This window comes from Falco cherrug, chromosome 13, assembly GCF_023634085.1.
Source record: "Falco cherrug isolate bFalChe1 chromosome 13, bFalChe1.pri, whole genome shotgun sequence".
Classification (NCBI taxonomy): domain Eukaryota; kingdom Metazoa; phylum Chordata; class Aves; order Falconiformes; family Falconidae; genus Falco; species Falco cherrug.
In genome coordinates, this window is record NC_073709.1 from 4,249,189 (window position 1) to 4,270,624 (window position 21,436).

A 21,436-nucleotide genomic window follows, 5' to 3' on the forward strand; every position below is an offset into this window, starting at 1 on the left:
TATCAAGACCACCTATCACACAAAGCATTAATACTTCTGTTACTGTAAGCAAGAAAATACCTTTACAGGAAAGAATGGGATTCTTTTGGCTCCTAAATCATCAGTTTCACAGATTCTAATGCAAGCATCCTACTGGTAATGTGCTAGCAAAAAAACCCCACAAACCTCCAAAGTTAGTATTTTATATGGTATTTTGTAACTAGAGCATCCAGTCCTACTGCATCTGTTCTACTAGAAAAAGTAGCCCTACAGAAATTATTCTACAACAAAACCTTGGAAAACCACTTAGATTGGTGGTGGTGGGTTGTCAGTTTCTGAGAACAGTTAGGAGAAATGGAAACATGTCAGCTTGTGTTTAGGCACTTTTCAAGTGCCTAAATAATTTGCCTAGATAATTTCATTAAGCTGTCCAGGATACATAATGAACAAGATAACAGTCAATTAAATCATAGTAAGCAAGGACATGAGAATTCTTACTAAGAAATAACAATACAGTCCTCAAAGAAGCAGAAAACATTGCTAAGGAAAACTTTTTCGATCTTACACGATGAAAGACAGACAGCTAGAAAGAAGCAGGCCAGTCATTTCTTTCTTCTTTAATATCATTTCTTTCTTCTTTAATATTTTAACTTAGTTTAAAAAGAGTAATTTTTACCATACATTCACATTTTTCTTCTCCCCAGCGCTTTGTTTTTTTGCTTTCAGGAGGTTCAGAGCACACTTGCCATCACGTGGGAAGCCACTTTTCTTATTAGGTCTGCATACAAATTGGTGAACATCAGAAGGGACACCTCTTTGATTTTTAGTCTGTACCTCACAGCAGAAAAACAAGTAGTTCTCACGAGCCTCTGGGAAACGTTTTGAAGTCTAAAACAAACCAGTGAACCCACTGATGGAACGTAAACGATAGAGGAATTCTGACAGTCTTAATGAGGCTGTCTTAGGGGGAAGATTTATCACATCAATTGTTTATGCCAAAACAATTATTTTTATCTATATATTTTAAAATTCAGTGTTAATGAACCCAGATAGTAAATGACGATGTTTCAGCCAGGTACTTTTTTTTGTCCCTCTTCTGCTCAGGTATTTTAGCAAGTCTGAACCCTATGACAGTTATCAATGTATTTATCTAAAAAAAGTGTTGAACGTGTTAAAGGTGGTATCTCTGAAGTCTGAAATGTTGAGCAAAACATAAGATCCTGTACACTCAAAAGCCCGTAAAACTTTGGCCAAGTGTGCCACTCAAGCAAGTATACAGGATAATTCCTTCTAGGAAATAATTGTTAAATACTGGCTTCTCATCTTTACATTTTTATTTTGACATGATAGTGAGAAGAATCTTAAGCACTGAAATTAATCTGCTTTTCCGTCTATACCATTCCACTTTCTTAGATTCTTATCTCACCCTTGCTACACAAGAGCATTGGTTGTTTCTGGTTTTATTTTAAGAGTTTTTAATCAATTCAAAGACTTTCAAGTTCCACATCACCTTTAAGCATTCTAAAAATATGGTTCACTACCATCCATCTGTAGATTATTGCGAAGACATCAACAGATTCTAGCAAAGGTCACTTGTATTTTGATGAACTACCATGCTTTTTTCCTGAAAGAGATGGAGAATATTCCGTAACCAACTAGTTATCAAGGCATGACATTCAAAAACATTTCTTAAGAAACCATACATTTATTCAGTGAATTTTAATCTCTTCTAGTGTTGTGAATCATTCCTAGAAGACTGTCACAGATTGCCTTAAGTTATCATCGATGAGTTGCATTTCCATTTGCCAATTTCACTGTGTAACTGCTCTTGATTTTACTATCAGACATCCTCCTGTTCTAGTAGCTTCCCAAGGAAAAAAAAAAAGTATACACCATTCTGGGAAAAGATTAGGCATAAGTCTATTGACAGGCAAACACATGCTGGGAAACTAGTTCTAGGGAAGAGCTCTGGGTAATTGACTCCACTAATTGATTCAAAATTTTCAAAAAAAGCAGCTCTTTTTTTTTCTTCTCCTACCCTGCCTTTTTTTTTTTTTCCCCCCCTCCCCTTTAAAAAAAAATAGTGGCACGACAGAGAAGAGGGAATGCTTATATAGATGTTGTAGATTAACAAATAAATTTGTTCTGGAGAAAGCAGACTGTCTAAGATGCTTGAAACTGTCAAGTCATTTGAACCAATTTTACAATATCAAGCTCTTTACGACCACAGCATGTGAAAGAGCACTTGCTAACTTACAACATGCTGCAACATAACTGGCAAGCACTATTTACCCACCGCCGAAGGGTAACTGTACAGTATAAAAAACCACCAACATATTGATATAATTCTTTACAATAGTTGTAAAGAAAATGCAGTACTGAGTCCCCTTAAGTTGTTCCTATGGTCTTACTTGTCACTGGGATGAAGTAGATGACTGTGGAACAGTACCTCCCAGGACAACACTGTTTTTGTCAGGTAGGGTTTTAAGAACAGTTGTGGCTGGTGACTGTAGAATTTTACGTGAAAGCCTCATTCTACCATCAGTTGGATCACGTCCAAAGTATTTAACCTGTTAAGAAAACAAATCATTTTAAGACTGACCAACTTAAAGAGCTGGGAGTAGCATTTTTCCTTAATAGGTGGTGTTTTGTGGGTTTTTTGTTGTCTGTTCCCCCCCTGCCCCACCCCACCCCCCAGTACGATGCTAAAAAAGCCAGAAACAATAGGCACTGTTTAGCCAATATTGGTCTGTCAAATTAATGTGGTGTGTAGACAGCAAGAGTATGACACTAAATAAATCGCATTTGAAATGATCAGACCTTTAACTAGCACAGAAAGGGAAACTGGTATGGCAGAATATTTTCTTCATAAACACAAAAAATTCCCACAAATTCTAAAATATGAGCAACAGTTTGTTTGCACTTTAAGTTAAAAAAGAATAGCTACCTGAATTTCTTGTCCAACTTCTAATCCCAGGGCACTAGGATGCTTAATCTAGAACAAAGAAAAATTTTTCAGAAAAGTTTATTTCAGTGTAATTAATTTAATAAAGTTAGTTATATAAGTTCCTTCCTTTAGGGATTCCTCATGCTAACTTCAGACAATCATAGTGGCTCAACACTATTGTATGAAAAACAGGTTTCTAAATGTTACATAGAAAAGGGTACTGCAGATCTAAAGAACTTTGTGATATGCATAAAAGCATAAACAGTAGGTTTGTAGCAGGCATATAGTTAGATTGTTTGCATCTTTAAGTACAGGGCAAGCAGAGGTTAAACAGAAAGGTGCTGCTAATCCAACACAGCTTTTAACATGAAAATTGACTACAAAACAACAGTATGTGTGTTACAGTTAATGCAAACTAAGTTTATTGAGAATTGATTAAAAACAAAGTATCTAAGTTATACCTGTTTAAGCATGTATTACCTTTCTTTGATCAAGTTGTGAATTATGAAGTAACACTGGAGTCATGTTTGGATACAATTTTACCATTACTCCAGAATCTCTGCAACAGAAAACAGCATGATTATTTCAAAATACTTTAGTAGAAGTCTGTAGGTACTGTATGCTGCACATTGACCCCAAAGCAAACATTAGTAAACTTTTCATAAACAAGATTTCACTCCTCCCTTTTGGAAAAATCTTATATCAACCATAACATGTCCACTCATTTTTCCTTAGTTGGAAGTGGATGGAAATTACTTACTTCGGGACAGTGTGTTTCAGTAATAAGCACCATGCAAAAAGTGCATGTAATTTTTGCAAGACAAATGTTGGATCAAAAAGTGAAAAGCAAATTCCTACCATCTCTCTCAGACATGAAGATTAAAAAAGACCTTAGGTTTTGTAACTTAGAGACATTACAATAACTAAACAAGCAGCAAAAATAAACAGCCTTATTTTGAAACATTGGCATCAGCATAAGTCTTGCATCCTTAAAAATCAATTATTTTACATGACACTTAGTTACCAGGAATATAGCTATTAAATAAGCTAAATTCTACTTAAACTCCAGGGCAGTTTTCATACCTTATTTCAGTTATTGTAGCTGTATAAACTGCGCCAAATTCCAAGTTAACTTCTTGCTGTAGGGGGTGGGGAAAAAAAAAAAACACCAAAGTGAACAGTAAGACGTAAACTCACAAAACGAAACCGAAAAGCTAACATCAAAAGCCTGTGCTTACATCATCTTTGCAGATTTCGTGGATAAATTCTCTTGCTTCATGCATAGCACTAGGCGTGGGGGCAAACACAGAATATGTCTCTTCATCCAGCTGACTTAAAGTTACACCTTAGGAATAGAATTTGAGAGGATTTACTGCTACTGTTTCAGCAAGCAGAAAAGTTACATTCAGTAAAGACTTGCAAAGAGCAAAATTATTTTCTACAGACTCATTAAGATCTCAGAGTCCTAATAATTTCAGATTATCTTCATCAGATGAGGCATTGGACGGTTTTATGTGCAACTGAACAGAAACCACATTACAGGTATACTTGCCAAATACCTGGACAAACTAGTGTTCCATACAGTAACACAATATTATTATAATAATCCTTTTATGGCAGGAAAAAAAAAATCTTGAAAAAATTTTGGTATTATGAAAGAATCTCAGCGTCTATGAATGAACTTCACAGATCTTTAATAAAACTACAGCTTTCATTAATAGCTGATGGAAATTAAAGTCTTCCAAAGCCAGAACACAGTAAGATTGCATTGTAAAATTCTTTATACCTCTACATTAGTTTTCTGGCTAGACTGCATAGGCTTGCAACCAGAGGGAAGTATGATTGTTTTCCCCCATTTTCTCCATCCCAATCCCCTGAGAAGCACTAATCAAACTAACCAGGGCATTAAGAGTTTCAAGACCAAAGCAGTTGAAGCAGAACATCTACTTAATACTCTATAGATACCAGCCTTTTTTAGTTTTTAGCTTTCTAGAAGTAGGAAACAAGTGAAAAAGATTTACTGTGTTAAGCAATAAAAGAAAAGAATTTACATTTACAAAGAAGTGCTCATAAAACAAGTCTGATGTACTTAATATCAAAGCAGAAATTCACATCTGCTACCACAGCTATCCGTTGAACATTACCTTCATCACTCTGAGACACAGTAAGGGTGGGCAATGTCTAATTTCACTGGTTTGAGTGGTTTGAACAAAAGGTTTTAATAGTGTAGTCTCTCAGAAATACTTAATACTTCACCAATTCCATTTATTCATTTCTGAGGGCAACCACAATATCAAGGTATAGGCCTAATTTGAAGCAACCTGTCAGGCTGCATTGACCTCAGCCAAAGAATCAATTGCCCTATTCACGTAATGGTGGCAACAAAGGCATTGACTTTGCATTTCATGCTATAGGCCAGGCAGGACAAACCACTGTGCAAACAAATAATTTATGCCATGAAATACAACAAGGTCAGGAAACTTTTGTCACACTACTCACTACCAGTTTAAGCCCCAGTACAGGTCACTTCTGCAACATGATAGGCAAGCTGGATGTCTAACACAAGCCAGCATGTTAGTGTATACAAGCTCTTCAGGGAATTCCAGGAAAGCAGTTGATGTACACTGTAGGGAAGAGCTCAATGCCCTCTCTTAACCACAACAAAAGAGGCTTTAGTTCATTGGAAGAGAAGCTGCACAGATTTGGTCTACACTTCGGCATATTCATGATTAGACTTGCTAGACCTCACATCTTTCAATCAACACTGTCTGGGCCTAGATGAACCTTTAATGGCCTCTTCTGTAAGCCCTGAAAAACACCATCACATGTTTACCAAAATTCTGGTAATTCCTGCTGTAAAACAAATTGCAAGCACTTTTACAGAGAGAATCTACACAACCAAGCGTAGCTGAAGTGAGCTTCACCTAGCTCTTCTGAACACGTGCATCTCCTACCAAGATACTGCAGACTCAGTTTGTACTGAGCACTGCAACTGCTAAACATGCAAGTCTGAAAACAAAGGCAAATACTGTTTTGCAGTCTGCAGCATGAAGCTCAAATTAAGAATACCCTTTTCTCTTAATAGTTCTTCCTGTCTACTTATTGGGTTGTTGCTGCTGAAGCACAAACGCCAGTTTTATGGAGGTGGTCTACAGAACAATTTTGGAAGTTTTTGGCTAATTCCAGTTTTGAAAGGGCATAAAGATAGCATTAAGATTCAACAATAGCTGTGCTAATAATACCTGTGCTACCAAAATCTACAAAAACTAGTTAAAACTCCACACTAGTAGTATTCACATAGAGAAAAGCAGCTAATAACACACTAAGATAAATTATCACAGGAAGCAAGAATGTCTTACCAGTCTGTGCTTGAAGTTTTTTCAAATTATAGGCCCCAGGACCAATGAATCTTAATCTTTTTGATAATGGAACATGGATAGTTTCTGAAAGAACATTTAAAACTACTTTGAAATGCTAAATAAGATAATCTTGAAAGGTATCACATAAAATAAGTAATTCATTTAGGTTTTAATCTTCTATAGCTACTTCATTATTTGCTGAACATTGATGTAATTACACTTAAGAATTGAAATAAATGAAAACATAGAATACAAGTACTTTGATGAGTGTAAATTACCTTAAGCCATAAAAATATTGATATCTGTATCCATTCAGATTTTGTGAGTGTCACATAACTTCAGTTTAATTCTGTTTTCTGGTTTAGAGTGAAATAGTACAGTGCTGCCCCACATGACAATAAAAAACCCCAAAATTCACCTCAAAATACCTAAAGGAAAAATAACTTCATGGGGCAGGGGCAGAAACATATAACAAACATTCACTAAAAAAAGCTGTTTTAAGCAGCACCTTGATGTTAAAAAGGTAATTATAAAAATATATGAATTCACATCAATATACAACTAACATTACCTACAACTGGTCCACTTTCTTTTCTGTTAGGTCTGGGTTTTGCCAGCGTTTGGTTCATAATTTGTAAAATCTCCCTCTTCGCAGCTGGGGGGGGGAAGGAAGGAAAAAAAAAGTTTCATATAAGATTAAAATAAATTTATGCAGTTTTAGTTATGAAATAGATGTTTTATGAACAGATATTCATAAAATCTGCCTCCTGCCTAACTTGAGAGTTTATCGCAGTAACTTAATACATGTCAGATAGCACATGGTTGTTGCAGTACAACATTCTGCTCTGTATGTATACATTTGTTTTGTATACAAAACTTGTGCTTTCAGCACATTTATTGATTTTATGCAGCCTAGAACATCACATACAGTTTCAAGGTATTTAAATAAATCAGAGTGCCGGTAAGAGCAACCAAGTGTAGCTTTGATAGTTAAGTTATGACACACTGGCCTGGAACTTCAGCTGAGCTGCTTGAAGTGATACACCATTGAATAGAAATTACTAGTTTTCACATTTTAATAAGCGTTTTCTTACTGAAATGTTGCTATTACAAGCAAGTTGAAAATTTTCTCTTCTAACTAGTTAAATCCTTATTGAAGATTGTAGCTTCATTTTTTCACATGGCTCAAGAATATTTTAGCTGTACACATCAATACAGGTAGTAAATTTCAATAGTAAACATAGCTGAATTTATGGTAAATGAGAAATATTCTGCTTTTTTTTAAGATTATTCTGTTGGATTTAAAAAGTGTCACGTAATAGGATGTTTTTATGCAAGTGCTAATCCACTTGGGTGTTAGGGAAACACTTCATATGTTTCACTAACAACAGATGGCTCCTCCCTCTCCCAGCTTTCACCAGTTAAAAGCAATCGAGAGTTTCAGTGCTCAAAGCTGCACTTCAGCCTTTACTACCAGTTACTCATAGGATATCAAGCTGCTAGATCTTAACCATGAACTCCCTCAGATGACACAGACTTAGAACTTAAGTTCTAAGAACTCACTGCTCAAGAGACATTTAAAAATTGGTCTGAAGTTATTTAAAGTTAGTTTGGAGCTTATTTTTAACAACCCTTTCTACTGATTTACTGCACAGCAAAGAGCATACCTTTTTTCCCCAACTTCCCATGTATGATTTGAATAAAATACGAAAAAAAATTATAAACTGATGTGGCTTAATAATATTGTACTTGTTATCAGTCAAATCCAAGATAAATGTAAATATTTCATAATACATTCCTCATCCCTGATGTTGCTCTTTTGTACAAGTTCCCCCCTGCTCCACCTTTGCTATGCCACTAATTTTATTGCAGTTTTTCAAAACAAGTTACCCATGGCGCTCAACTGGTGAACATTAGTATCACACTTTTTATTTTGTTTTAATAAAACGTAACCTCTAGGAACAGCAGACACTTTCACTGACATTACATACAATAATATGAAATCTAAGTGTGGTGGGAAGGGCCCGGCTTTTGGGAGATTGAATGCTCTCCTCTGACACAAAAAGCTATTTATTTTGTATGAAACTCCTATATTGATGTGAAACAGCCAACACCCAAACCAGACCAGTTTTTCAAAGGTAGCAGCTTTTTTCCACAATGAGAACAAAAAATTAGTAATATATTATTTAGTTTCATAGAACTTAGAATTTAATACAATTCATCTTTTAATATGATAAAACGGGTACAAATACAAACACGGACCTACCTGTAGCTTGCTGAATTGCTTCCATTACAATTTTTATTGGTATTCCTGGCAGTTTTAAATCAACCTAATATGAGAAGAGTTAAGTGACATTAATACACAAGGAAAGCTTTTTCAGATACATTCTCAGAGTTTCACTTTAGGAAGATTTAGCGTTACAATACCTGCAAGGCAGTTATTCCTTTATTAGTACCCGCCATCTTAAAATCCATATCACCATAGTAATCTTCAATTCCCTACCAGCATAGACAGAAAGAAAGCAAGTTGGAGTAACTTTATCCCAGCACCAAGTCCCTATTATACTAAAAGTACATTCTAGGTTTCAATAACCCTCAAAGTAGTTCTGCAGACTTGGATTTACTTCTGAGACCCACATGTTTTCCTTCAGCCTTATTTTGCTGTTCAGGATTAACACTGTTCCTATCTCTCTTTAGAAATTAAGAGCTTTTGTGGACTAGTTTCTGAACAACAGATCTACAGTTGATCTTGTACAATCAGTGGCTGCCACAGGAAGAAGCAGCAGCAGCGTGGCTATGTGCATCGCCACCCTCCCTGCCCACGAGGAACTTTGCCCAGTGCTTATTCTCCACACAATATAGTGTATTTTTCAGTAAATTAAAGTATTCAAGACTTATGTCTTTTTCCCCCCAAGAGAAAAGACAAAATTCATTGGAAAGAGAGACCTTATGAGAGCTTAAAAAAATAACTGAAAAAAAAAAAAAAAGGAGAAGAAACTAGACTGGACATTTCATAGAGATTTTTTGAAATAAGGGAGGAATTTGGGAGACAAAACAGAAAAGATAAAACTACTCAATATTTTCAGTAGCGTATGTTCCAGAATTAACTGGGTAAAAACATTAGAAAAGAAGGCCGTAGAGAATATTTTACAGAATTAAGCAGCAACAACAATGATGCTAGAAACACTCACCAGAATGTCTGTCAGCAAACGATAGTCCTCAATATCTCCTTTTTCCAGACTGCATTTGGTAATGAGACCTATTGCTACACCTGCCACTGCACTTGATACTGGAACTCCTAATAGTGGTAAATAAAACCACATTTTTAAAAACTCTGGTCATTTTCAAATCCTGTAACACATTATCATATGTAGTTTATTCTCATAAGCATCATATTTTGTACCTGCATCCATTAATGCCAAACTTCCACCACACGCAGAAGCCATTGAAGAGGACCCTACAGAGTTAGAATACAGGGAAAAAGAAGTATTAAACATTTGTCAAAAGTACCTGAAACAAAATTTGCAAGTGATATTCTTTAGTGACGGTCTGAAATTGAACTTGCTGCTAGCTAGAAAATACTGTGCAGCAACATAGATACTACAATAAATAACTGCAATTAAGAAATTTTCTTTAGCAGAAGCATTTTTAACACGAAATGGGTAATATAGTTCGAATCTTTCATAACACTGATACAAAAAAAGCTTAACAAGCATTATGTTTAATATCAGATATTCTAGACAAGAAATCTGTGGGCTTCACAGGAAGCTCACAAATAGGACTCCATCCCCTTCTCCACTAACACCTTCTCCCAGCTACCTGATCTCACTACAGTGCTAGGAAATAGGAGATGGACCTCAGGGAGCTTCTTGCCACACAGGGAAATCTGCAGAAAGGTGAAATGGATAGCTCTCTCCCAAACTGGGCAGATGGGAAAGAACAAATACAGACAGCCAGGAGAAGCTACCTCTAAGTCAGTGAGGGTACCAGCTGTGATTAAACACTGAAGAATAGGTCTTAATACATGCCAATTTATTTTCCTTACTCTGTAGCATAAAAATGCCCCCAAACACCATTTTATTAAACTCAAAATAAATTCAAAATGTTTACATCTCATACTGATTATGTACTGTTATAGAAACTGAAAGAAAGGTCCATTGTTCATGACTATGTATTTTTATTTTAAGTACTTCAGGTAATAGAGTTATCAAGATTAAGAACATTAAAAATGAAATCTATTACCTAAAATATCTACAACTCAAGTTTTTCAAACTCTAGCTTTTTTTAAGAACCAAATTTAGTCTCTAGCACTAGGTTCAAAATAAGAAAAATCATCATACCATTTGACTCTAAGACTTCAGATGTAACTCGTATTGTGAATGGGAAATCCTGGGGAATAATTGGTTTCAAAGCTCTTTCTGCCAGTGCACCTGTTCAAAAAAACCCAACAAGCACAACACCAAGTAATCCATAAATAAAAATAATCAGATAAAATATTAAAACTTACAGCATAGGACTTCTCTAGCCTGAACTTACCATGTCCAAGTTCTCTTCTGTTCATACCAGTAACTTTGCCAATCTCATTAGTTGCATAAGGTGGAAACTATGAAGTAAAAAAAAAAAGCGTACACAGAAAATTCACTAGTGTGTGGGTTTTTTTCCATTTGAAAACATACACTTAGGAAAAAAAATGTGAAGCTTTGGTGCATGTCAAGGTAAAACCCAAATAATAATAAAATAAGCAAATAAATAAATAAAAATCAAACCACCACATGACTAGCATCAGTTAGTTTGCAAACCAGGACCAGTTTAGGTAGTGTTTATTTCTACTTCCACAGAACAAAAGAGAATAAAGCAGTTGCAAGGTAGTTGAGAAACAATGAACAAGCTTACTCCAATTAAACTTGTCAAACAATGTATCAGAAATCTTGTTTCTGTCATACACATAATGGAACAAGATATGCCTGTTGCCAGTATATGAAATACTGCGGGCAAGTTTCAAAGGCTGAGAGAGACCCAAGATGTAAAAGCACTTATTTACTACTGGTGTATCGTGTCAGTTAAACATATTAATAGAGTTTAGTAAACATAATAGAGCAGGTTAATGCTGCTTTCAGTAATTACCCATTCTTAAGGGGCTAACCTAATGTTAAGATATTAAAAAGGCTGTACAAAATGGCAATTTACAAATTGTCTTGTGCTTTCTTAAGAAAACAGCACTGTTGTTGATAAACTGCAGTATAAATTCACATACGAATTATACAATTACGAATTATCTGTGTATTAGCTAAAATGTTTTATCCTGGGAAGTGATCAATTTCACCTTTAAAAGCAAAACATTAAGTCCTTCTGTGAAGGATGCAGAAAACTGACACAGCAAAACTCACCTCATAATGCAGCATGAAGTTTTTATCTTTTATTCCACTATTAATTAAAAACAAGACCATATCACAAAAGAGCAACCCTTACATACAATAGGTAATACAGAAGATTATATTCAGTTATGCTTAAAAATATACCCAGCCAAAACAACAAACCAATAGAATTACTCATCACCCACATTCTTCCTAAGGTTTTTCTACATAGTAAACAAATAGAAAGCATAGTCTACAAAGAAAAAAACTCATGTATTAATCATCAAACATTAAACTTGTGAGAAATAGATTAAAGGAGCAGAATAACTATCAAGTTCCAAGTATGCTGATAAATACATGGAACAGAGAGAGCCAACTTTCATCAATTGTTTTATTTAAAGAGACTTAATGGTTTTACAGATACAAGAGTAATTCGCTTTTTTTTTTTCCTCTCAAAACCAAACTGGACATTACTTGTAATACTCTCCAAATTCAAATGTATGTCTACGGAATTAACGTCACATTAACAAAAAAACAATTGCCAAGGTCTCTTGAAAACAGACCACTTCAAAGTCTAACTTTACACATTTTTCCAGTCCTAATGAATGTCAAAGTTCAAGGAACTTTTATCAGATGTGCCCAAGTGCTCTCATCCTCTTTTATTACTACTGAGAAAACACCAAAAAAGATATACATACCTCACTGCTGTTGAGATAAGATCTGATTTTACGCTTGATTCTATAGAGTCAAACGTAACTGTACAGAGAACCTAAAATAAAGAGGGTAAATAAACTGCTGTTAAACACTTCCACCTTTCACAATTTACTGCTTATGAAGAATCTAAAAGAACAACTTCAGCAACAAATATTATGCCATCACCTATCACTCCTGCAAACTCTTTTTTTTCCCTTCATTGCACAAACTTATTCATAATCTGTAAAGATTATATGGTCTTACAAGTGATCACATTCAAAAATACTCATCTAATGCTTCTTAACCTGTTAGAAGCATAGAACAGCGTGTTCATCAAGAAACCAAACTGCTTCATTTAAGAGCCAGGGCTAGATGCAGCCACAATGTTGTGCAAAAGAACAAGCCTGTTTATCACATGAACCTGCAGCTTGTATTATTTTCAGTGGTTAAGAGGGAACAACACTGAGGAGTAAATCACTCTTTGCAACAACCCATGTACCCTGTAATAAGTCAGATCAATAGCTGACAGTCTTCTAGGAAAATCAGCTGTGAAAATACAGGAGACCAAATCTTGCATAAAGTCTTAATTCAATCCACCCAACACACCTGACACTTGTAGCAAAGAAGAGAAAAAATTCTCATTAATGTGATTTTTTTGGGGGTACAATTTCCCTATTTATTCCAGGTTACATATTAAGTTTCTTTTAAAAAGACTTCTCAAGACACGCATAATTTAGCATTGCTCTACATACCCATTAAATGAGTCACCCATTTTTCTAAAAATGAAGAGGACTGTATTTTACATGAAATGCTTTTCTTTCAACACATATCTTTAACATAAAAGTCTACATAGAAGGATGACTTTATTAACAAGCAATTTTACTTTAAGCCATCCTGAATTGTAAAGCTTTCTTCTCAAACAACCTGCCCCCAAGACAAAACCCAACCAACCAAAAATGCCCCAAATGTGCCAACCTGAACTGAACAAGGGGAAGCCTTACGGCTTCTAGCTTTGGTTACCAGACATTCTTCAGAAGGTCTGATGATGCAGTAATATTTACCAGACTCTTCCCGGGCACATACACTTAGAATTTTATCCTAATATCTGTGCTGTTAACATAGCAAGGAGCCAAGCTTTATCTATTGTCTTAACAGACTTTGATGTATTTAGATTAAATCTAAGCTGTTTTCTAGTTATTACTATTTGAATGTGAAGAAAAATGAAACTATACATTTAAATGAAATATACAAAACTTCCAGCTTTTAATAAATTAATTTATAATTTCTAATGTTTATAGACACTACCTGTGTTTGACCTCTCTGAAATAAGGCTGATCCATGAAGCATTTTAAACATGTTCACTTCACATTTAATATCTCTGAGCGAAGTCAAATCTCTCCCATCACACCTAAAGTTACAAGCAGAAATTATGAGATCAATGGAACTACAGCGTTGGATTAGAAGTTGACAGAAATATTATTCAGTAGGAGTTTGATATATTTACCTTCTATATTCATTCAGAGCAAGATTTCTAAAAATATCCTTTGAAACCACATTGAAAGATTCCATGATTTCAAAAGGCTCAGCCTCTGGAAATTTTTCTGGGTATAAAAAAATAAAATAATAATGCATCTGAAGTTGGAAAATTGATTTTGTAGAACTTTTACTAAAATAGCTTGACCAACAAAGAGCACACTAAGTAGTGCTGCTCCATTCAAGCATTCTCTACATATTAAGAAAACAGAAATACCTTTCAACTGTTCTTCTGTTTCAAGCCGTATTTTGTTAATTGCTTCATCTCTAGAAATCTAGAACACAGGATTTGCAACTAGTTAGTCTCCAGGGCAGAGTAACAAAAGAGGTTTGGATTGTCAGGTTTCTCTTTGTTTTAAAATTCTGTAAAACTCAAGCAATAAGCAACAGGATTGTCACACAAATTCAAAGATCCATTATCATAGAATACCAGAGTGGAAGGGACCTCGAGGGTTATCTAGTCGAAACCCTTCTGACAAAAGCACTGTCTAAAGATGGCCCAGCATCCTGTCCAGCTGAATCTTAAAGATGCCCAATGCTGGGGAATCCACTGCTTCCCTGGGGAGATGATTCCAATGGTTGATTGTCTCATTGTGAAGAATTTTCCTCTTGTGTCCAAACGGAATCTCCCCAGGAGTAATTAGTGGCTGTTGCCCCTCATTCTTTTCCATGTGACTCCTTGGAAGAGGAGTCTCCATCTCAATGTACTGGAAACAAATATTCTGGTAGGTAAGAATTTACAGAGTAATTTATTATTACGATTGCAAATATATGCCGAGAAGGAGAAGAGTTTTCATTAACAATAGGAGAAAGAACTAAATCTTACTACAGTTTCATGATTATATTAATTAAAAAATAATTATATCATGTTTGAAGTGATTACTTACTTTATCATGGCTAGAATCTGTGAACACCGCATAGATCTTGTTAGAAGCAAGTCTTTTGGAAGAAAAGAAAGCATTTTTTAAAACAGAGCTTAAAACCTGCTTGTTTATTTTGAGGACTAAATGTTTGTTTTCATCAGCAGTATGAAAGCACCAGACTGACATTTTATAAACACTACTAGCTCCAGCTGTCTGTCCTGCCTGCCTGTTCTCCTGCCACCTCTCTGAAACGAGTTATCACTTCCACAGCAAGGCTCATACACGCTAACATCCTGACTCCTCTTGTCACCACGCCACGAGAATGGCATATTAAATTACACTGTCTTCACTGGGTTTCTCACAGTATTTGTTTTGCCCTGTTTTTCTTACCAAGTATAAAACAGGAGAGTTGAAGGCCATATTCCTAAGTTTCTACGGAAAATGCAGCAACTAATGCATTTTGAATCTGACCATTCAAAACATGCTCTTTTGTTAAACAAAACCCCCAAACTACCTGCCTAGAGCTCATCAAATTAAAATAATTGTTAAATAAGCATTTTGAGTCATTTAACAGAATTTAGATCAACATTATTTGATCTGAACTTACTTATTTGCACATTCCACAATCTCTTCAGGAGCAAGAAATAACTTCTGAACAGTTCTCTTGACAACACCCCGTTCTTTCACTAGTTGTTGAATTCCCTGGATTATCTGCTGGGTATGCTTCACCCCTACTTTGATGGCATGACAGAAGTCTTGTTGCAATATATTCTCGGCAGTTGCTTCCAACATAACTATCAAAGAAAAGTTAAAAATTAAGTAAATTACTATTTTATTGTTCAATAGCAATCTAATTCAGCTGAGGAAATACAGAATAATATTAAACTGCATACATATAACTAAATTTACCTAACAAAAGTTACCTAACGCATTGTTGTTTATTCCTGTGTGAAAATACAAGTTTCAAAGATTAGGAAAATATCTGCAGAGGCACCCAGTTGATTTTCAAACACTCAACAGATACTATTAACCTACTTACCAACTTGATTTTGCTGAGCTCCAGCAACAACTAAATTTAAAGTACTAGAAGACATCTGTTTTCGAGTTGGATTGATGACAGTTTCTCCATCAACCAGTCCTACCCTTACTGCACCTACAAAGAAACTCCAGAGAATTATTATAATAAGAAGTTCTTTAAAGTATCATTTTACTTTGAAAATTATACACGTAAAACCAGTAATTAAAGCTATGGATTTTTAAAAATATTAGCACATTAGCTATATATTAAGGAAAAATCTGTAACGCAAAATTAGCTCTTCTTGAATTTCTTTTGGGTAGTGTTACAGGGCAGGGTATATAAAGCTACGTAGCATTATACACAAGGCTGTAAGTCTACTGGTTGGGGTTTTTTAGTCATTTGAGCACATATTTTCTAGAAAAAAAGGCAGGTGAAAGGAAAAATACAGCTGAGTATTTGTTCTGGGCTAGATCTTGGCTTCTCTTTCCCCAAAATAGTCACAATGGAATAAAGCTCTTCCTGAGTTCCTGGAGAAAAAGTATTCTTATCTGGCTATTTTCTGAACAACGCTTTTCAAGACCCAAGTTTCTCTAAAGAAAAAATTAAGTTACTGGTCTCTACACCATACTACTTCTGGATTATAAATCCTTCCAAAGTATATTTAGTCCAGGAAAAAATAATGCTTTGAAGTGCAACAATCCTATCGATTGTAAAATTCCATTCAGTACTTGAAAAAAAAGACAGTGGATTTTAGATTCAGGCTCTTGTTAAAAAAGCATGAACTGTGGTCTAAGTCTTCCATTACTCAAATCATCCGTCACTTGAAAATATTTACTTACCAATAGGACCATTCCATGGGATATCAGATAATGCAAGTGCTGCAGAAGCTAGAATGAGGAGATAAAAATCTGTGTTAGAAAAAAAATGGATTGCATTAAATCACACATAAGCAGTAGTTTTTATCGGTCATCTTACCTCCATTAATTGCCAGAACATCAGGGTCATTGACACCATCTACTGCTAAAAGATTACAAAGGATCTGGCATAAGATAAAAGACAATGAATAATTTTGATGTATACATTTTTATTAGCTGTCACTACAAACGTAAGGACAACATAACAAAACATTCTATGTATTTGTACATGTCTATACTGCAAATGAAAATTTGTTCAGGTATTTAAACTAGAAAGCTCACAGAGTGTAGAGTATCATATCATATATAACATATACTATTAGCCTTTCTTTCCTCTATTGTACAGAGGGTATCTGAATTTTGTTCCTGTACCTCTACAATAGAATTTGGAAACTAGCATGGAAGAAAAGTAATTTAAGGCAAGGAGATGACAAACTACAAAGCAGCATTAGAATATTAGACTGTTTTTCAAAGTTTAAACCCCTCCTGGAAGATAATGAAAATTGTTTATCTTAAAACAGTGCCTACATCACATGAAATTTTCAATTGATATACCCAAGTTTTCCATTCTGAAGGTAGCTATAGTTAGGGACAGCAAGCATGACCTACCTGTGTATCGTAAAAGTAGCCCACTGGGAAGAGTGGTCTGATTGACCGATCTGGAAAAAAAATATTCAAAGTCTAAGAAGTATTCAGCTTCCAGTAGTTAGCATTCAGTTTGTCTTGTGTAATAACCCCACAAAAACCATAAAATGGTTTACATGGAAGACCCAAACAAACAAAAAAGGCAGAGGACTCAGAAGTAAATTTAGCATGACAATCAATTCTAAAGTGTCAATAGCACTCAGAGTGAAGTAAGAGTTATTTGAGTGAGCATACCCACTGTCAGGTAACACAAGGTAAAAACACTGAAGAAGTCTTCTGTGCTTTAGGATTCAAATAATCTATTAAATAGTATTTGACCAAAAATATCTTCAATGAAAAGACACAGTCCTCCAAAAAATTAAAGCAACAAAAGCATACATGTTCTCAATATTGCATTATGTCCACAATGCAGATTTCCTACTTATTTCAGTCCAAAGTGCACAGGACTGCGTAACAGCCTAGGCCTTATAGGCTATTCCCTCTCCTAATTCTTTTCATCACAGTCTTCAGATGCTGATGTATCTGACATCAGTTTTGTATAAATGTTGACTTTCAAGGCATTATCTTATTCATAAATGGAGATCACTTTTCAAGCAGGACCAAGAGGGAGAGAGTGAGTATCTATCAATCAGTAAGTCTGCCTCTCTGTATTTCAGTTTAGTTTGGTTGTCTCCTCCACTTGTTCAGAGAAACGTCCAACTGCAGAGGTAACATCTCTGCAGTTAGCATGAGAGCTTGATATGAACAGAGGTGACAAGATTTCTTGGAATCCAGGCTTATATATAAAGGAATAGGCACACAGCCCCAGTTGATGTATCATTTTAAAAATCAGTACCAATAAGCAAGAAACTACAAGTCTGTTTCTGCGGTAATGTCAAAAGAAAACAATCAACTCTGCAAACCGCAGTTATAAATTACCATATTTTCAAACATTCATGAGGATATTACAACATATTTAAAAGACATTGTAAATAGAATATTTCAGTCTACCTATTACTCTGCTTGTAAGAATTTCTTTATCAGTGGAACCAAGTTCTCTTCTTAAATAGTTTGTAGGAATTCTTCCTGCTGCAGCAGCTTTCTGACGGTAGTCAACCTTTTAAAAACAAAACAATGATTCCTTAACACAACAGTTTACTTAATTTTAGAGCCACAGAATCATTCAGGCTAGAAGGGACACCTCCAAAGTCTATAATCCAATCCCCTGCTCAGAGCAGGGTCAAGTCTGAATTCAGATGACATTATTCAAGGCTGTCTTGATGCCCAAATGGCCCCTCCGTTCTGTGGCATATATGGACTGCCCCATCAGTCAGCCCCAGCCTGAACTATTGCAGGGCACTAATGCACCCCAAGTTCAGGGCTTTGTTCGGCCTTACAGAATTTCATAACATTCCTGTCAGCCCATTCCTCCTGCCCCTGGTCCCTCCAGACAGCAGCCCTGCTTCTGAGTAGGCCATCTGCACCCCTGCAGTGTGGTGTCATCTGCAAACTGGATGAGCAGGAATTCCAGGTCACTGCTACAAGTATGAAACAGGCTGTGTTCCAGGATAGACCCCTGAAGAGCTCACTGTCATTCAGCTTGAAGTTAAAGCTTAATAATCACAGCCTTTTGAGACTCATAACCCAACCAGTTTTCCCCACATCTAAAATACACTGCCTGAATGTGGATGCTGTGGTGGACAACGTTCACACAGCTTTTGTGGAAAGCCTTGCTGAAGTCAAGGTAGATAACATCCAGTGCTAACGCCTCATCCACAGGTCTCGTCATCTTATCATATACTGCTGTTCTGAAGTTCAGGGTCTGTGGTCTGCTATATCCACCCAGCATCTTGAACTCTACCATTTAACGATTACTACAGCTAAGGCTACCCCCGATTATGACAAAACTAATTCTGTCATTAGCACTTACCACTAATGGCATAAACTGAGATGCAGAAGGCTTAGTTTTACTGACTGCTGTGACCATTACTGCTGTGTCACCTAGCTGGATTAAGACAAAAAAAAAAAAATTGAAGTTACCTGCAAACAAAATATTGTCTTAAGTCTTAAACTTATGCAGAAACTAGAACTCTGGAATATTCTTTGAAGGAAACCACCACATAAATCTATGCTTCACACCATTACATTTTTTCTTTTAAATAAAACTTTTTTTCCTACAAAACACAGCTATACATTCATTAGGGATTAAATTGCCACCTGAGGCTCTATATTCTTTTAAAAGGCTCTGATGTCGCAACAATGAGTGCAGATACAGAAATTTTCAAGTTGTGCAAATAATTTTTTTTCACCTGAACAACGGCAGATCCGTCAGCAAACCTCGCAAGCTTTCCAGAAGACAGTTCCATCTTTCTATCAGAAAGAAATAATCTATTACTCATGCTGAAGTCAAGTAAATTTTCCAGTAACGTCTGCATTCATCGACAGCATCAACTGTACAGAATGTAAACTACACCTCGTATTAGACAAAAAACCCCTCATGGCATATGGGAATTGAAAGGCTTTGACCAAAAGCCACCAAATACCCTTAACTTTAATGTGCTTTTGCCTCAAATGTCCTGCCTTTTCCACCTCGAATGAAGACTTGCAGCCACACTGGATGTCACCTGAAGTAACACAGAGACAAAACACTCCGCGCACACTGGAAAATGAATCCACCACTTGTTCAAGCTGGGTTTTAGTCTTGCCAACAGAAAAAGCAAGCGCACACCTGCTGTGCCCTCACAAAAACCGGGGAGCCGCTTGTACGCCCGCAAAACACCTTTTCCCGCCACAGCTGCAGAACATTCTCCCTCCCAGACACCTGCTGTTCACCCGCTGCGAAAGAGGGACAGCACGCAGCGACGTCAGCGGCAACTTCTCCTCACGTTTGTTGCCCCGCGCGCCCCGGACAGCTCTCTTCACCGAGTCCCCCGGGCCGACAGCCGCTCCGCAGCCCCGGTAACAAGGCGCAGCCTAACGCCACCCCGCCGCTCCTCAGAGCGCGGGGTGCCCCTCACCTGTCCCCCACATCCACCGTCACGGTGCGGCAGGGCCCGGGCCCCGGCAGCCGCCGCACGCAGCCGTCCGGCACCAGTAGCCGCCGCCATCGCGCCGCGGCCCCGCCGCCAACAGCCAAACCGCCGAGGGCGACGCGGCGACAGCTCGTGGTGGCGGCCATGGCGCCGGTGGGGAGGAAGGGGCAACCCCTAAGGCATGCTGCCCCCCGATTGGCTCTGGGAAGCGGCGGGGGGCGGGCTTCCGCTCAGTAAGCTCGAAGCGGATTGGTTTTCGTACCGGTGGTTTCGTTTCGATTCCTCGGCGCGAGCGCGTCCCTGCGCCCTCTGGCGGAGTCCCGCCGGCTTACGGCGGCTGAGGAGGGTCAGGCGGGGCAGAGCGCGCGAAGGCGGTGTCTCCGCGGTGTTCAGCGGGGCCCTGCTGAGAAATCTGAGGTAAAAAGTGGCAGAAAAAGCTCCGTCGCGGCCCCTGGCTATGGCTTTAGAGCCAGCTCCGACTACAATCTGGGGGGACACCCCCCGACTACTGTCTGGGGGCCCAGGCTGAGGGAGGGGGCACCTGCAGCAGTGCCGCCTCGTTCCCGCCATTGGCGCCTCAGGAGACACCGCGGCTTTGGCGCCCGTGAGGCCCTGTCCGGCGGCCCTAGGCCCAGCAGCCGGAGCGTGCGCCGCCGCCAGGCCTGGTGCGGGAAAGGTGTCCAGGTAAATATTCGGGGCCCTTCCTTTAGGAGCCTGGCTGAATGCTCAGTGCCAGCTTAAACTCACGTGAGAGGAAAAATACGTGTATTTGGAATTCATTCCCCCAAAACACCTCGTTCTGTGCTTTTTGTTTTCAAAACTATAACACATCCACCACCCCACCCCCCATTTCAAAACAAAGAATTGTAATTAACCCCCTGAATCTTTTTAGTAATTAACCTTAAAGTTGTATTAACCGTAGATCCCATAGCAGGGTCTGGCAATTGGAGCATGGCAACGGAGTCAAGAAATTAGCACCGAACTTCAAGGTCATGCTCATCTCAAGTCACTGAAGGGGCTGTTCCGTCATGCCATTCCTCGCATTTCTCCTCAATAAGGCAAGAATAGTGATCCTTAGCACTCCTTTAAGCCAGGAATGTCAAAATAGTTTTCCAAGTAA

General features: G+C 37.4%; 1 protein-coding gene across 1 annotated transcript; it reads right to left on the minus strand.

Moving 5' to 3' along the window:
• Positions 1-602: 602 nt before the first annotated feature.
• On the minus strand, positions 603-20,493 carry PNPT1 (polyribonucleotide nucleotidyltransferase 1). Its single transcript, XM_055725356.1, has 29 exons — positions 20,302-20,493; positions 19,594-19,654; positions 19,215-19,289; positions 18,296-18,401; positions 17,270-17,319; positions 16,722-16,785; positions 16,586-16,633; positions 15,768-15,881; positions 15,336-15,522; positions 14,753-14,804; positions 14,083-14,140; positions 13,837-13,933; positions 13,638-13,740; positions 12,338-12,408; positions 11,673-11,709; positions 10,822-10,888; positions 10,626-10,715; positions 9,689-9,742; positions 9,477-9,583; positions 8,713-8,784; positions 8,552-8,615; positions 6,857-6,940; positions 6,286-6,369; positions 4,165-4,271; positions 4,010-4,065; positions 3,407-3,485; positions 2,927-2,974; positions 2,391-2,549; positions 603-1,603 (listed from the first exon to the last, which is right to left on the minus strand). The coding sequence occupies exons 1-28, from the start codon at positions 20,460-20,462 to the stop codon at positions 2,394-2,396; spliced, it is 2,352 nt and encodes a 783-aa protein (XP_055581331.1). The 5' UTR covers positions 20,463-20,493; the 3' UTR covers positions 603-1,603; positions 2,391-2,393.
• Positions 20,494-21,436: the final 943 nt, after the last annotated feature.